This window comes from Bubalus bubalis, chromosome 2 (genome assembly GCF_019923935.1).
Source record: "Bubalus bubalis isolate 160015118507 breed Murrah chromosome 2, NDDB_SH_1, whole genome shotgun sequence".
Taxonomy (NCBI): Eukaryota; Metazoa; Chordata; class Mammalia; order Artiodactyla; family Bovidae; genus Bubalus; species Bubalus bubalis.
In genome coordinates, this window is record NC_059158.1 from 27834686 (window position 1) to 27849542 (window position 14857).

Consider the following 14857-nt stretch of genomic DNA (forward strand, 5'->3'; position numbering starts at 1 on the left):
CTAATGAGCAATTTGAATTCCACGTAGATGCAAACTTTGTGGCATTTCATGGAGAAAGGACTAATTTGCTGTGCTATTTTCCCTGGAGTGTGCACCCTAAGAGTTGATTTGCAAAGCTCTCACAGTCCCCATCTTTTGGGGTTGCTTGCTGATGGGGATCTGATGTGGCACATGGACCCTGCCCTCTTTCCTTTCAACATTTAGCCCCCTCCTGCCTCCTCAGCCCAGATGCCTAGAGGGTAGGGCGTGAGGTCTGCACAGCTGCCTAAACGGGGCACCTCTGCCCCCTAACTAACAACTGAGTACTTAGGGCGTGATCTCTTCCTCGGAGGCTCCTCCTGGCCCATGTTCACTATAGGTTCTGTGTTTGACATTGACAACCTTCTTCCCTCACTACCTTTTCCAAGAGTGATGGGCACTTCTGGTTTTGCAGCTTCCTCTGACTTCATCCTCACAGTTGTGTTGACCAAGGCATAGAAATTTTTAAAGTTGGCAATAATAATTAATATTTTGGTGAAGAAAAATTTCCTACCCTCTATGAGGCAGAGTCGAAGTTCTGTTTTGTTAAAAATAATGACATTTTAGTCTGGGTGAGTTCTCTCTCACTACAAGTTCTAAAACGTGCTTTCTTAAGGGGCCACTGGTGTTCAGGATAGCATTTCTTTCCTGACTTCTGTTTCTACCAGTCTCTTTCTCTCAACCCCATCCTTCCTGATAAGACCAGAAAGTGGTAGCTCTACCAGTATAAGTCAGGACCTCATTTCAGAAAAATGTCTGCACCGTTTGCTCCAGAGGCCTCATCATGGCAAAATGGCTCACATAGTCCCTGGATTCATTGATCCTAAATTTCTTCTGTGTAGAGATGCTTACTTGGGGCAAGGATCATGTCACCAGTAGGGTATTGTGTGCTCCTTCTAGACCTCCTTTGTAAGCTTTTCTTCCTGACCCTTCAATGCTAATGTTCCTTAAGATTCTTCAAGAAGCTTTCAAGTTATGCTTTTCCCACATGATCTGGACTGTTTCATAGCCTCAGTTCACATTCACTGATGCTGCTTATGGAAGTCCAGACCCATTTATCCAACTGCCCTTAGGATCTGCCCTGTCCAATATTGTGGTCACTCACCACAGGTGGCCACTGAACACGTGAAATGTGGCTCATCCAAATAGAGATGTGCTCTAAGTGTAAATTATGCATCTTGTTTCTAAGACTTTGTATTGAAAAAGGAATGTAAAATAGCTCAATGATTTGTTTATATCGATTATCTTGAAATGATAAGATTTTGAATATGTTGGGTTAAGTATATTATTAAATTAATTTTACCTGTTTTTTTTTTTTTTACATTTTTTAATATGGCTATGGTAAAATTTAAGGTTCCCTCTGTGGCTTGCATTTATGGCTTGCATTGTATTTCCATTGAGCAGTAGTGCTTTCAATATTTCTGTTAGAGTATTCGGCAGCCTTCTCAAACACAGCCTGTCAAAACCAAACTTAAGGTCTTTATTCCATGGACCTATTGGGTGTTAAGAATCTCTGGGTGTTCAGACAAATGATGCAATTACCTGAACCAGAAATGGGAGTTATCCTTGACTCATCTGCTCACAGAAATCACCTACCATGTCCAGTCCATTTCATCTCCTAAAAAAAAAATCCCTTTTGAGTTTTATTACTTCTCTCCTTCCCAACTTCTCTAGTCCAAGTTGACACTCAGATCCCACCTGTTTAACTGCAGCAGCCACTTAGCTTGCCACCTTGCTGGGATCCTATCCTTAAACTTGTGAGTCTTTGTAGATCAGATCTGGTCCTGCCATCCACGCATTCCCTTGCTTGAGGCTTCATCAGGGCCTTCCCAGGGCCTCCCAGTGAAAGCCTATCATTTTTAACGTCTCAAGGACACTTCATGACCTACTCCTGTTTGTGCTATACTTCTAGGATCCTTTCTCAATGCTCTGCCCTCCTTTTCCTAAATTTTAAGCCTCAGCCACACTCAACTTCTTTGTTTTTTGATCCAAAAGGTTCAGCTTCCATGAACTCAGCATGAAGGTAGTTTACTCTGGTGAGCTTCCCCGAGCTTTCTGCACAGCTTTGTATCCCTGCTGTGTGCTGGCTGTCTGTACTTTCTCTAATCAATACTCACAGCTCCTACATAGATTGTAAATCACCCCTCCCTTCTCATTCATGGTAAGTAGGACAAGGATAGTGGGATTTATTTGTTTGTTTGTTTCTATTATGGTACCCAATACCATGTTGAACATAAAGTGACTCAATAAAATTAGTATTGAATAAATAAATATCATTTGAGAAATTGTGGACTCCCCCAAATCTTCCTCTCATGTTCTTATTGTCCATTTCTCTCTTAGGACCTATTTATGAGGCGTCCACAGCACTTAACTTTTCTTTAGAAGATCCAGGATTAAAATACTATCCTATCTTTATTTCTAAAATTCCTAGAAACATCAAATACTTAAGAATATCCTTTCATAATGTCTTCTGGGCTTTTGCTTGCCTGGGGCTGTCAGTTGATCAGACAATTTATTTTAACAGCTGATTTCTTCTCAACCCCGCCCCTACCCCACCCCTACTGAAATAGCAGTTTGCATACATTTGCAAGCATTTTCTTTTCCTGGTGGTATAGATGCACAGAATTGTGATGGGGAGAATGAGAACCAACTTTCACAATTACCATCTGGGAATTATTTGTTTTTTTGGTTTACAGCACTCTACAGCTCTTTCAGTTGATACAGATTTATTCAAATATCAGTAAATCAAGCCTTGATCTGTCTTCCAATTATGTACTGAACTGAATGTGGGGGAAATTAAAAGAGTTTACAAGATGTTGTAGGTTGGCCAACCAGTCGTTCTGAGTTTTAATAGGAAGTACATAAAAGAAAGTCTGGCTATATGCATATGTTTGAAATTATTTTTCAAAGGCTGAAGAATAAAGAAGTAATTAAGAATCATTTGTGGGTATAAATCATAAACCACCCTACCTCCGCCACTTCCTAGGTATGTTCCTGGACAAGTTACTTCACCTCTTTCTGCTTCAGTTCTCAAGACAGTAAAAAGAGCAAAATGTAACTTCACTCACGGGGTCGTTGTCGGGCACGAAGTATGTGCTCAGTAAATGTTGTCTTTCGAAAGCCTCTACATTTATGATTGATAAAACAACATATAAAGTTACTACTAATAGAATAAAATATAGATAATTATGTTTCTGAGAAACAAATGCCTGGCAAGGGAATTAAGTTTGTTCAAATGAAACTTAATCCAATTCTTGAAAGACAGGGAACACTTTCCAATAGTCATGAGACATCGCACTGATCCAGAAACCTCCCAGAAAGTCGTGGAATCTGGAGTCTTTCCGGACACAGTTTTTGATTCACTCATGCCCCCAGTGCTTTCTGTTTCTTCCTTCCTATTTCTCCTAGAAAAGAAAAGGTTAATGTTGTTGTTGATCACCATGATTCTTAGATCTTGCTTAATATCCTCTCCTGTAGAGCTTACATTCAGTGTTTACCTATGGAACTGCTCTTAATGTGTCAGTATTCAGAGTACGAGGCACCCCCTGCCTCTGTGAATGTAAAAGTAAAGAAGAGTTCAAATGGAAATTGTGGCCTAGCTTTTCCTCTAACAATCGCCTAACTCTCTTCCTAGGGATAAATAGGCATAGCATCACTAATGGTATCTTTTCAGTTCTCAAAAAAACAAACAAAAAAAACATGTGAGACAGGGAAATTCCAAGAAGTTTTATCCTCTCTAGGCAGCAGAGGTTACAGAAGTAAAATAGAAGAAGAGCTAAACATAAAAATGGATCCCAAACCAAGGAATAGCATCAATAATACTCCACGGTTATTAAATTTCATGAATAACAAAGGGGCCCAGGGGTGTGCTGGTACCTGTTTTACGACTAGAATAAAAAGCCTGATTTGTAGCGTTTGCCTAATTCCTTGGTGGAAATACTCTTACATGACTGGGCTAAGGCTAACATCATGATGTCACTGAACATGGAGTTGGGAAGAAGGGCTGGTGATGAACTCGTGGGCAGGTGTCGGTCAGTCCTACTGTACCAAGTGTGCATAGATATAAAAGGGAGGGTGGGCTTTGTAACTACCTGCCTGCATGGAATTGTTTTTCAATATTCCTGACAAGTAGTTGTCTACCTTGTGGTTGTGTAGCTCTAAGGATAGTATTCTCATGTTCTGAGATAGCCATACCAACTTCATCCCACAGATTAAGCTAGAGATGCAATAGTATCTAAAGTATGGGTAGATAGAGTATAGATAGCTACTGCTTCTCTTCAAGGATGAAGGTGTAACAGGCAAGAATTTTTGTCAATTATGTTGCAAAACCTGTAAATACTATGTTTGAGGAGATGCTAGGCTGATTTGGGGACTTAACAATCATTATTGCTTTAGCTGACTCTGAAAAGAGATAAACAGAAATATACATCAGCAAAGTCATGGAGGATGACTTTGGATCCTCCATCATGGAGGATGACTTTGGATCCTCCATCATGGAGGACCCATGATCTCAGGATATACCTGCCAGAAATGCAAGAATTATTATTTTTTTGTTGAAGCATAGTTGATTTACAATATCAGGCCAGTCTCTGCTGTATAGCAAGGTGACTCAGTTATATACATATATATGTTTTTATAAACATTATTTTCCATTGAGGTTTACCACGGGATAGTGAATATACTTCCCTGTGCTCTACATTAGGACCTTGTTGTTTATCCATTTTAAATGTAATAGCTTACATCTACCAACTTCACACTTTTAGTCCATCCATTTTCCTTCTACTCCCTTGGCAACCACATGTCTGATCTCTACGTCTACGAATCTATTTCTGTTTTATGCTATGCTATGCTAAGTCACTTCAGTCATGTCCAACTCTGTGTGACCCCATAGACGGCAGCCCACCAGGCTCCCCCGTCCCTGGGATTCTCCAGGCAAGAACACTGGAGTGGGTTGCCATTTCCTTCATTTGAGCCATATTTTAGATTCCACATTTAAGTGATATCATACAGTATTTGTCTTTCTCTTTCTTAGTTTACTTAGTATGATAATCTCTAGCTGTATCCATGTTGCTGCAAATGGTATTATTTCATTCCTTTTTATGGCCAAGTAATATTCCATTGGCCATAAAAATAATTTTTATCCACTCATCTGTCAATGGGCATTCAGGTTGTTTCTGTGTCTTGGCTATTGTGATTAGTGCTATGAACAGAGGGGTGCATGTATCTTTTTGAATTATAGTTTTGTCCAGATATATGCCCAGCAGTGGGATTGCTGGATCATATGATAATTCTATTTTTAGTTTTCTAAGGAACCTCCATACTGTTTTACACAGTGGCTGCACCAGCTTACATTCCCACTAACAGTGTGTGGGTGAAGTGAAAGTGAAAGCGTGAGTTGTTCAGTCGTGTCTGACTCTTTGTGACCCTATGGAATGTAGCCCGCCAGGCTCTTCTGTCCATGGAATTCTCCAGCAAGAATATTGGAGTGGGTTTCCATTCTCTTCTCCAGGGGATCTTCCCAACCAAGGGATCAAACCCAGGTTTCCTGCAGTGCAGGCAAATTCTTTACCATCTGAGCCACCAGGGAAGCCCTAACAGTGTAGAAGGGGTCCCTAGAAATGCAAGATTATTAAATCACATGGCTTGCATCCCTGTAATTGTTCTATTTTTTATGTGAATTTAAGGATTGTTACAAGTTTGGGGCAAAGACTGAGGGTTATGATTTCTTTTCTCTTTTTAGGTTTCTTATTCAGAAGGGGAAATATTTGTTTCTCAGTCAATAAGAGTATATACAGAAAACTTCTTATTGATACACATCAGATATTACTGGGTGATGGCAGATCAGTAGATAGAATAGTCATCCTCTGACAAAGGCTTCTTTTTTTCTTTTTGTTAAAAATGTGTTTGTTATTGTTATTTACCAATGGGGAGAGGCAGTTTATTTATAAGCCACAAAAGCAAGGGGATAGCACAGTTAGTTAGCAATCTGTGTAAGATGGGCTACTTGTGCAAAAATAAGACTCTTCAAAACAAAGGACATGGAGAGCCTCTGACAAGGACTTCTTAGGAGTCCAGTGTATTTTAAAGATGCTAGAGAAAAATAATAGGAGAAGGCAATGGCACCCCACTCCAGTACTCTTGCCTGGAAAATCCCATGGACGGAAGAGCCTGGTAGGCTGTAGTCCATGGGGTCGCAAAAAGTCGGACACGACTGAGCGACTTCACTTTCACTTTTCACTTTCATGCATTGGAGGAGGAAATGGCAACCCACTCCAGTGTTCTTGCTTGGAGAATCCCAGGGACGGAGAGTAGTGGAAAGGGTCGCATGGTGGGCTGGTGGGCTGCCTGGTGGGCTGCCGTCTATGGGGTCACACAGAGTCAGACACGATTGAAGTGATTTAGCAGTAGCAGAGAAAAATAATGCCACAAAAATCTGTTGGCTGTGCTCAACATTTTGATTTTGTCTTCTTTGTGCAGTAAAAGATGAGGGTAACATCAGCAAGCATGAATATCCAGGCGATGCCCACAGCACCATTTGGGGCTAGTTATTATGATGTGTTGGCTTAGGAGATGCAAAATTATAAAGGGTTTACTTCACAATTGTTCCAAATAGAGGGCATTTAGAGCTCAGTGAAGTGTTTGTCTTAATACACAGAGATATGGACCCTCAGGAAAAGTAAGCCAATGGTAAACACAAACCGGGGAGTTAATATTTGTTCTCATTGGTGTTGTTTATTGCCTAACAAATCCTCTGTGGGCAGTGTACACTCAACAGTTCCATATAGTATCTGGGCACTAAATTACAGAACTGTTGATGCAACGAGTATTGTAACTTGGGACTTTGGTTGGGGAGTTTTATCAAGTGATACTGTTATATTTCTAAAGGAAGATGTCCCTGAATTAAAAACAGGCTTGGTGATTTAAAAAAAAAAAATATGCTCCCTCATAGAAAAGGAAAAGCTTGTAGTTTTCTTGTCTTTTTTATTGTATCCAGGAGCTGTTGTTGACACCAAGGTAAGGGTTAACATTTCAAATGGACTGGTTGCCTCCTGATTTCTTGCACATAAAGCCACGCGAAGTTCAGGGAGAGACTTCTTCCCCTAGTAATGAAGCTCTCTGCTGCTAATGGCCCATGCAGACTCCCTTGGCTCCTTCAAATTAGAAATACTTCAGTGTGCTCCTTTGCTTCATTAACAGTAAAGAGAGGGAGATTGGTGGCTATTTAGGGCACAGGGAAATTAGTGGCTATTTAGGGCAAGAGAAAATTGTTGTAATTATGGTTGGTAAATTCTCTTCATGGTATTCTTCTATTCTGAATGTTCTTTGGGTGCTTTTCAGAAGAGCCCACCACCGTCACCACTGACATTTGGCCTAGAAGGACGGGAGCTGATTTGACTACAAATTTTTGGCCCTCAGGGTGGCAGTCAACACAAGGCATCTTGCCTCCTCGAAGACTGGTCTTTGCCATTCGGGTTTGGTTTTCAGAATGCACACGCGAGCCTTTCCATTACCAACTGGGACAAAGGAGTATTTGATAACCTCCTTCTCTACTTGTATCGCTCTAAAGAAAGCTCATGCTGTCCACAAATGCCTGTGAAATTGTGTTCCATATGAACCTCTGCTGAGATAGATGGGGCAGCTTGGTAGAATCCAAGCAGTGCATGAAGAAGGAGGAGGAAAGAATGATTTAGGATCACAATGTACTATGGTTGGTTCTCCAGTTGATCAAGGAGTTAGCATCAGGTTGGATACTGGTAGGAAGAAGGGGATCAAAAAAAACGCTACAGAAGTCCTAAAGATAAGTAGAACTGAATTGATGTTAGCATTTGAAAACAGGGTCACGTGTATAGGGGTCTTTAGAAACTGGAGAGTATGGACTGAAAATGCCTCCTGCAGTAATTGCTATTATGATCTATAGTAATGGAATCTGGATAAATTAGATACTAAAACTGATTTGTAAATGTGATACTGATAGAAAATTAAGAAATAATTAAGTCTCATCAAAGTGACCAGGGGGATTCTTGAGGCCACACTGCTGGAATGAAGTATTTCTGGACATAAACATGATGTCTTAAGAGAAGAGTGAAAAAATATGGGTTGGTAAGGCAAAGAAAGTGACAAAATATAGACCAGAGGAATTAAATGTCAACAGATGGATGCATTTGAGCAAATAGAATTCTTTTGTTCTATAGTTAAAAATAAAACCAGGACTCTAATCTAAAAATAGTTTAACTGAGAACACTCCACTTGGATAGAAGAAATCTAAGTTCATAAGGAAATCTTCACATTTTCCTAAGCCAGGCCCACTGTTAGTGCAGTTGCTTACATGTGTGTAGAGGAGGTTTTCTGACCACTCAGTTCCGTTCAATCGCTCAGTCATGTCCGACTCTTTGCTACCCCGTGGACCTCAGCATGCTGGGCTTCCCTGTCCATCATAACTCTTGCAGCTTGCTCAAACTCATGTCCATCAAGGCAGTTGATGCCATCCAACCATCTCATCCTCTGTCATCCCCTTCTCCTCCTGCCTTCAATCTTTCCCAGCATCAGGGTCTTTTCCAATGAGTCAGTTCCTTGCATCAGGTGGCCAAAGTATTGGAGTTTCAGCTTCAGCATCAGTCCTTCCAATGACTATTCAGGACTGATTTCCTTTAGAATGGACTGGTTGGATCCCCTTGCAGTCCAAGGGACTCTCAAGAGTCTTCTCCAATAGCAGAGTTCAGAAGCATCAGTTCTTCAGTGCTCAGCTTTCTTTATAGTCCGACTCTCCCAAAGAAAGACAATGCCAAAGAATGTTCAAACAACTGCACAATCGCACTCATCTCACACGCTAGGAAAGTAATGCTCAAAATTCCCCAAGCGAGGCTTCAACAGTATGTGAACTGTGAAATTCCGGGTGTTCAAGCTGGATTGAGAAAACGCAGGGGAACCAGAGATCAAATTGCCAACATCCGTTGGATCATTGAGAAATCAAGAGAGTTCAAGAAAAACATCTACTTCTGCTTTATTGACTACACCAAAGCCTTTGACTGTGTGGATCATGACAAACTGGAAAATTCTTCAGGAGATGGAACTACCAGACCACCTGACCTGCCTCCTGAGAAACCTGTATGCAGGTCAAGAAGCAACAGTTAGAACTGGACATGGAACAACAGACTGGTTCCAAATTGGGAAAGGAGTACATCAAGGTTGTATATTGTCACCCTGCTTATTTAACTTATATGCAGAGTACATCATGTGAAATGCCAGGCTGGATGAAGCACAAGCTGGAATCAAGATTGCCGGGAGAAGTATCAATAACCTCAGATTCGCAGATGACACCACCCTGATGGCAGAAAGCGAAGAAGAATTAAAGAGTCAGAAAGAGCGTTCTTTCTGACCACTAAAGATAAATGTTTAAGTCTTCTTGGCAAATATCTTATTGATAATGAGGTTGACTGTATCAAGATCTGATAACTTATCAAATGCTTATCTCTTTTGATTAATACATTTACAAGAAGTATTCTGACACTATTGTTGTTTTCTGGGTAGACTTCCCTGGGACAAAACATCACTAAACAGCCAATAGCCAAAGTGTTCTAATCTACTTAACACTCATTTATTCATTCAACAAACATTTGTTGAGCACCCAACCATGTGAAAGAGTTTTATTTCTCATTGCAAATTTTAAAATGGAAATTCTGATTTATCAGTGAATATTTCTTGGAATTTGGTCTTGTGATTCATTTTCCAGAGCCAATGTCTCTGTGAAAGCTGAAGGGCTGCACTTTCACAACCTGAGATGCTCGGAACTATTTTCTGGACTGTGGGGAAATTCCACCTGATATATTGACCTTGGTACCCATGGTGGCCAGCTCATTTGCCTCTTTGGGATTTCAACTTATCTCTTCTTATCACATTTGTTTTACATTTATTTCCCAGAAGCCTGTCTTCATTTATTAAATATATTAGTTGGGCCAAATTGTGCTGGATGATATCCTGGGATGCTGGGACTCCTGTCTTCATATGATTGAGGGGGGATGGCTAGACAATACAAGGAAGAAAATTAAGCCTTCTTGAACTTGTCTGATTTAGGAATAAATTTCATAAAAGGAGAAGGAATTTGAGGATGTGAACTCCCCATAACTGGAAGAAATAACAAGATAAAATCTGGAGGAAATTCCCATAATGGTTCGGATGTTAGAACAAATGATCCCCATATCTGCTCTGAGTCTAAGAATATGAGCCCAGATTTCCATTAGTTCTAATTTAAATCTTGGTATACATGAGGGGAAAAAAAGGTCCTTCATATCCCAAACCCAAAGAGAGGAAGAAGCCCTTCCAACTCAAGATTTTTTTTTTTTTTTTCTTTTGACCACACCACATACAGGATCTTAGTTCCCCCATCAGAGGTCAAGCTTGCATCCTCTGCAGTGGAAGCATAGTCTTAACCACTGGACCACCAGGGAAGTCCCCACCCCAAGATTTCTAAAGGTTCAGTGAATGCTGTGTAGGGACATCTGGGAAACAGTAGTTCATTTATTCCAAATGCCCTGAGTATTCTTTATCCCTTTTTATCTATTAACAGATGAAACAAACACATTGTCTTATAAGAAAGAAAGAAAGAAAAGAAAGTGAAGTCGTTCAGTCGTGTTTGACTCTGCGACCCCATGGACTATAGTTTACCAGGCTCCTCTGTCCATGGGATTTTCTAGGCAAGAGTACTGGAGTGGGTTGCCATTTCCTTCTCCAGGGTTTCTTCCCGACTCAGGGGTCAAACCTGGGTCTCCCGCATTGTAGGCAGATGCTTTACCGTCTGAACCACCAGGGAAGTCTTACAAGAAATATATACCAAATACTATATCACCAGGGCTAAAGCTCCTGAGAGGTTGTGAGCATGTTTTTAAATGACCAAATATCCTGGATAAACCTTGAGACAATAAAATAACTAGACAGAGTGGCAAACCAGGTACATCTGAAGTTCTTTCTTCCATGAGCTATAGGTGGACTTACTGGGCTTGAGATGGTTATTGAATATATCGATTATCACGTTGTTTCACAGCTGCTACAGGAGATACATACTGTTGTCTCCATTTGAAAAAAGAGAAATTAAAGCTTACAGAGGGTAAGTGAGTCCCCAGAATTCATACACTTAGTTCATGCAGATATAGGCTTCCAATTTACACACAGTTAACAATGGTCCCCAAATGTTTAACACGAAAACCAGTCTCCTCTTTATACTATGCCACTCAACTGTAAATTGACTTTTGATTTGCTCACGCCACCCCTCACTTTGAAAACCCAACATCCTCCTTCATTTCATTTCCTTCTACTGTGAGAATTTAATTATCTGCCTGCAGCAACATGCCACAGTTGAAGATTCTCATGAAAACTAAACCAAAGGGGAAGGACAGTCATATTATGTGTGTTTTTTTTTTTAACTTTTGCTTTAATTTTTCTGTCACTTTGACTTTCTTTTAGGGTCTAAGCACGTGGAAAAAATGTATTTATGATCTGGCAAAGACTTAAAAAATCACTTTCTAAGAGAGTTGACTCATTGGAAAAGACTCTGATGCTGGGAGGGATTGGGGGCAGGAGGAGAAGGGGACGACAGAGGATGAGATGGCTGGATGGCATCACTGACTCAATGGACGTGAGTTTGAGTGAACTCCGGGAGTTGGTGACGGACAAGGAGGCCTGGCGTGCTGCGATTCATGGGGTTGCAAAGAGTCGGACACGACTGAGTGACTGAACTGAACTGAACTGATGGGGAATAAGTTGTAGAAACCCGAAACTTTGTTTCTACCTGTGACGCTCACATAGTATGTTTGCCATACTCTGTCTCCATTTTCCTCATGGTGAGATGCCATTCTTCTAGAAAACTTTTCTGTAAATTGGGAAGTTGGCACCAACTGCTTTGGGGAGAGCTCTTCCATGAAGTTTTTGTTCGTATTGTTGTTGTTTATTGTTTAGTTGCTAAGTTGTGTCTGACTCTGCAACCCCATGAACTGTAGCCTTCCAGACTCCTCGGTCCGTGAGATTTCCCAGTCAAGAATATGGGAGTGGGTTACCATTTCCTCCTCCAGGGGATCTTCCCAACCCAGGGTTCGAACCCACATCTTTTACATTGCAGGCAGATTCTTTACCACTGAACCACCAAGGAAGCTTTTGCTCGTATAACAAATATGGTTTGGGTACCCATCTTGTGCAGAGTCCGATGCCAGGGGGCAGGATACAGAAAAGAGGAAATGTCTCTAACTTCAGGATGTCGCGGTCCTTGTTAACAAGCACAACTGCAAATCCTCCTGGCACTGAGTGAGCCCTGGGGATCATGTAAGGCCACGAGAGAGGTCTCAGGGTCCTCTTTGTTCTGGCGAAGCTACTGAGGCCATTCCTGCTGGGCAGTTGGAGGTGGACTCTGTGAGTCCAGGCACATCAGGCTCTGGGCGTCAGCCATTACTCCCCAGAGAGATAACTAATAACTATATATGTGTGTTCTTCTGCTGATAAACCTGGGCCATGGCAATATTCTGACCATGGACATTTCTCTGTTAAAATAATTGTATCTAGTCCTGGCCTGTATGAACTCATTAGAGTGGCATTGATTAGTGGCCTAAGATCTGAGTGTTACAAGCCACTACAGATCTGAGTGGTGCACACATGGTCCAACAGCACTCTCCCACTGGGCATTTTGACCGATGGTGTGACTTCTAAAACCTCCATAGACACTGGGGAGACATAATGGAGCAAATGGGAGATGGCTTACAGCTGATGGGAGAGGAGTGCCTTAGATCCAGGATGGACAAAAACTTACCACCCACTTTTTTCTTTTAAATCTCCCTAGAGCCAATGCCCTGAAAGTTCCTCAAGATTTAACCATAACGGACAGCAGAAACAAGACAACCACTGTCAGTTATGTGCACGACACTCTGTCTAACCCTTATGGCTGGATGGCCCTGCTCTTAGATCAAGAGACCTACTCCCTGCGATTTGAGAGCCCTTGGACTAGCAGCGCTCTGCAGGTAACCCTGACATCCACTCGCTGGTAGATTCCTTTCCCCAGGGGTTCCCAACTTTCCTTCTGTGACATAATAGTCTGCAGGTATTAGCCTCTTCTGGTGCTGGTCAAGCAAACTGCAGCAGAATTTTTGCCAGATGAATGTAACCTGAATTTGAGATATGATTTTTTTTTTAAATTTTAAACTTGAAACTTGTAGAATCTGTTTAAACCTCACTTTGAACACAGCATGATTCTGCCTGAAAATTTAGCTTTATTAATACACTGACAAATAGCTTCTAAGCATCCTATAGATATGCAGTCCTATGTTAAAGGTTAAGAACCAACCTACCCCAGGGAAGTGTTTCATAGCCAAGAGGAAGTATCTTCCCAAGGCATTTTTACATTACACAGTGCCACCTTGTGGTCAAAGAGTAACTTGCAATGAAGGTCTGTCCTTTCCGTTGTTAGGTTGAAGGAGTCAGATGTTAGGGGAGGGATGGTAGGAATAACCATGTGGAAAATGGGTGCATTTTCCAAATAGCCCATTGGATTCCCTCAAGCTCCTTTTCTTCCTTTTAAGCACATTTCTTTCTTTCAGTCTCATCACACACACATTCTCCCTAACGGTCATGAGAGTAGTTCTTAGGGAGCTGGAGGCAGGTGTGCCATTTGTTGTTCAGTCTCTCAGCCAAGTCCAACTCTTTGTGACCCCTTGGAATGCAGCACACCAGGCTTCCTTGTCCTTCAATATCTTCTGGAGTTTGCTCAAACTCATGTCCATTGAGTCAATAATGCCATACAACTATCTCACCCTCTGTTACCCCCTTCTCCTCCTGTCCTCAATATTTCAAAGTAGAATCTTTATGACACCTTCACCAGGGCTCTCAGGAAGGGTGCCCACCTCTCTCCACTTCCCTTGAGGTTCCCATGAGAACATTCTGGGGAGGTGAAGGCAGTAGAATGGTGACTCTGGAGGTGGACACCTGAGTTTCTGCCCCAGATCAGCACTCTCCTACTTCATGATGTAGGAAAATTTACTGAACCTCCACCTGCCTCAAGTGTCCTCATCTATAAAACGGGGGCAGCGCTAGTAACAGTTCCCAGGGCCTTTCAAGGATTGAATACCTTGATATGAATGAAACCTGAGCACGTGGCGAATGCTCAGCCATGTTAGCCGTTACTGTTATAAATGAATGGCACTCCTGCCAATGCCTGCTATTTGAATCTTGGGGAAAACTGGGTGGGAATTCTAGACGTGGCTCTGTCTCTTCCTACTGGTTAACCTGAGACAAATTACTTCGCTTATCTGAACTTTGGTTTTCTCCTCTAGATTGTTAAACAAGAAGAGGGCTTCTCTGGTGGCTTAGATGGTAAAGAAAGTGAAAGTGAAGTCACTCAGTCATGTCTGACTGTTTGCGACCCCATGGACTGTAGCTCATCAGGCTTCTCTGTCCACGGAATTTTTAAGATGGTAAAGAATCTGCCTTCAGTGCAGGAGACCTGGGGTCAATACCTGAGTTAGGAGATCCCCTGGAGAAAGGAATGGCAACCCACTCCAGTAATCTTGCCTGGAGAATTCCTTGGACAGAGGAGCCTGGTGGGCTACAGTCCATGACCAACAAAGAGTTGGTCACAAAGATTGAATGATTAACACACACACACACAAGAAGAACCTTACAGCTTTCAGTCCTCACATTGTATGATTTTTGTAGCTCTAGTTATGAGATTATTGTGCAGTAAATTTAAGTAAACCCATTTCCCACAAAAAAAGTACCCGGTATGAATGGTCCTGTTTCTAAACTACTCCATCCTGTTCTTTGTAACTCTTTTATTGGCAAGAGTTTTCCTTTCTAAAAGAGCACT

The 14857-nt window shown here is 41.6% G+C and overlaps 1 protein-coding gene across 4 annotated transcripts in view; it reads left to right on the forward strand.

The window, feature by feature from the left end:
• The window catches only part of PKHD1 (PKHD1 ciliary IPT domain containing fibrocystin/polyductin), a 445850-nt gene that overhangs the window by 217066 nt on the left and 213927 nt on the right, over positions 1 to 14857 (forward strand). For all 4 annotated transcript variants that reach the window (XM_044929073.2, XM_044929075.2, XM_044929078.2 and 1 more), the window contains one exon: positions 12839 to 13016. In XM_044929073.2, the coding sequence (XP_044785008.2) occupies positions 12839 to 13016 (178 nt within the window). The remainder of the gene's footprint in view (positions 1 to 12838; positions 13017 to 14857) is intronic.